This window comes from Acyrthosiphon pisum, chromosome X (genome assembly GCF_005508785.2).
Source record: "Acyrthosiphon pisum isolate AL4f chromosome X, pea_aphid_22Mar2018_4r6ur, whole genome shotgun sequence".
In the NCBI taxonomy this organism is placed as follows: Eukaryota; Metazoa; Arthropoda; class Insecta; order Hemiptera; family Aphididae; genus Acyrthosiphon; species Acyrthosiphon pisum.
The window spans coordinates 78,834,429-78,837,541 of record NC_042493.1 but is presented as its reverse complement, the minus strand read 5'-3'; the positions used below and the strand labels follow the sequence as shown (position 1 = coordinate 78,837,541).

At 33.4% G+C, this 3,113-nt stretch overlaps 1 protein-coding gene across 1 annotated transcript in view; it reads right to left on the bottom strand.

The window, feature by feature from the left end:
* The window catches only part of LOC103310462 (hemolymph lipopolysaccharide-binding protein), a 5,726-nt gene extending 4,518 nt beyond the window's left edge, over positions 1 to 1,208 (bottom strand). The window contains exon 1 of the mRNA XM_029489732.1: positions 972 to 1,208. Coding sequence (XP_029345592.1) covers positions 972 to 1,170 — 199 coding nt within the window. The 5' untranslated portion in view covers positions 1,171 to 1,208. The remainder of the gene's footprint in view (positions 1 to 971) is intronic.
* Positions 1,209 to 3,113: the final 1,905 nt, after the last annotated feature.

The window sequence follows — 3,113 nt, the reverse complement described above, 5'->3', positions numbered from 1 at the left end:
AAATAATAGAATAATTTAAGTTATATTATGAAAATAGAATATTTAAGTACTATTACAAACGTATCGCCGTTCAGCCCATCGGTTAGTGAAATTCATGCAATAAAAGATGATTTAGATGAAAATAATGATATACCTTATGTCGCCTAGTTGTTATCGACGAACTATTGTACTATATCATTCTTAAACGAAGTTTTTATGCCGTGAGGAAATTCTTCGTTATTAACTTAAATATTTTCTTTTCATAATATAACTTAAATTATTCTATAATTTGTGTGATTCTATTATTTTATTGATCTTCCCACAAACTTAAATCCAGTGTACTCTGACAGCGGATTTGGTCTCTGTCTGGCAAAGCTACCATTCGGCCCGGTTTTCATATGACACTCCACAGAACCTGGTCTGTAAGTGTATCAGATAGCAACCCTGCCAATATTTGAAGCTGGAAATTTCTGGAGTTGTTAAATTTACTTCTTACACACTTGTTTAAGGCAACTCTATTTTATACTATACTGGTAGAATCTTCAGAATGAATGTAATGAAAATGTGAAACATTTTCTTCTTTGATATTATTGTTAAAAGTATCTATAAATAATATAATCATAATACTGTACTAGCTGTACAAAATTATCTATGGTTATCTAGGTAGGCACGCGTAATTAATCTATTATAATGCACATTGCCCATAATCAAATCTTTAAGTAATAAATAATCACTAATAGAGTAGGTAATACAGTAATACTATAATGTGTAGCGTTTTTTCAAATTGTGATTATTAAATTACTATTTTCAGAAGGATTTTTAATAAGCGGGATCCACAATCCCATTTCATGGTCTGTATATAAGTAGTTAATAAGTGCGTCACAAAATGTTGTTACACGTTCCAGCTCATAAGTTAAATAAATTCAACCATACACAACACGGTATATGGTGGAAACCCGGAACATTATAATAATATAATAACTGTGATATACCTGTGATCGTTACAAAGCCGTTTTCGAAGAATAATCCAACAAATGCTTTGCGATTTCTGGGGGGATTATTTTTCAAATCTGACGACACCAACGTGGCCAAAAATGAAGTCCGAGAATCGGATACGACATTAGCGAGGTGGCCGCCGACGTCTTCACACGCAACCATAGCGTTTGAATAGTTCAAAGGATTCACCACCATTTCGAATACACCAAGACCTGGTGCACAAGTATAGTTTTCACTGGCTGTGTATAAAAATAAAATTTAATGCGAATACAGCTTTTTAGAGCTGATACTTGTAGCATAATTTTGATAGAGTATCTACATATTATTTATATTTTTATATTGCTCATTATTCATTACAATATAAAAGTACTTGGACTAGTTTTAGGTACTCACGCAAAGGTTTTGAGTACATGCTATAATAGTCATACACCGATTCACCGGCAGCGAGTAGAAACGGGTGGAACTCCGGGCAATCGAAAACATTGCAAGTGAAACTCAGCATAGACGTCGTACCTGTGTATTAATTATACCGATAAAAATCTGTGCATAATATCATTATCGCAGTCATGAAAATTAATCTTGCTGTATATAATATTATTATTATTGTAAAATGATTATATTATATTCAACTTCATATATACCATTATTAATATTATAATGTATTAAATTAAAACATAATACACTTCTATAGGTGAAATTATATGCCTACACACAAATTCAACTGTAAATGTATATTCGTATGTATTTTTTAATAAAAATGTGTACGAAGCCGTGCTACCATGTGACTTGCCACAAGTGTACGCCAGGTCTGATAAATTGTTCCAAGGAATATGGCAAGTCGCCGAGAGAGCTAATGCGGTACCAGGTGTAAAAGAAAGTATTGGATAAAGGACAATAGTTTAAGAGAATAAAGTATGATATTTTCGATCAAGATTAGCCCAGGAAGTACATTTTTCTTGAAAATGTATCAAAGTAAGAGCTTTTAAGTTTTTAATGATTCCCTGGATCGGTTTTTTTTTTATTAGCAGTAGACGTTGCGACGATCAACTATCAAACATATTTTGACGATCATGATTAATAGAATAATGATCGAATTCAGCAATTTCCATTTTTGGTACAAATACGTCGACAAAATGCATTGAACAAACTGCGTTCAGCCACATTATTTTCTGTGGATTTTTTCGTTTTTGAATTTCCATGTTTTATTGTTATGTCGTTATAGAAATACTGACTGCTTCACCATTATAGCCATTGTCCTGTTTGCAATAGGATTAAACTGTAGCATACTATGCTGCAATTATTAATCACGGTAAGAGTTTTGATTTGTTGTTTGCAAAAGCCGAATACCCTAGGTCACTGACCTGACACGAATTATTACAAATTGTTACTAACCTCTCGAACCATTACAGACCCTGTAAGTCTTTCGAGTGTCTGGTGCTGGAGTACTACTTACCCTGGCACCCGCAAATATTTTAGGTGGTTATACTTGAGTCACAAATTATTACGAAATTATTGGTTACTAATTTGTGAAACCTTTTTCGTAACAAAATGTTTACTTTGCGGTGCTAGGGTCAGTGGCCTGAATACTCTCACACAAATTAAACTATAAATGTACTCGTATGTATTTTTAAATATAGATGTGCACGAGGCCGTGCTACCATGTGACTTGCTACAAGTGTATGCAATGGCCGATAAATTGTTCCAAGGAATGTGGCAAATCATTGAGAGACCTAAATGCGGTACGAGGTGCTTTAGGAAGTTTTGGATAAAGGACAATAGTTTAAGAGTATATTATGGTATAGTATTTTCGATCAAGATTAACCAAGGAGGTGCATTTTTCTCGAAACTGTATCAAGGTAAGAACTTTCAAGTTTCTAGTGTGTAAGAGTTTGGTATTTTAATTCTCAAAAACTACCCACGAGTCAAGGGGAGCACTTGACTTGTGACCTACCAACCGCACTTCGTGTAGACCTGAAGGCCAAGTCAGTGGAACTGGTAGGCTTTAATACATACAATTAGTAATGAAAGTAAAAGATTTAAAATAAAGCTAATATAAGGTAATAAAGGTGACACTATTAAAATAATGAAATAATAAAAGTGAGTTTAAGGTAATCAGGTGGTTTATATTTTACATGGTG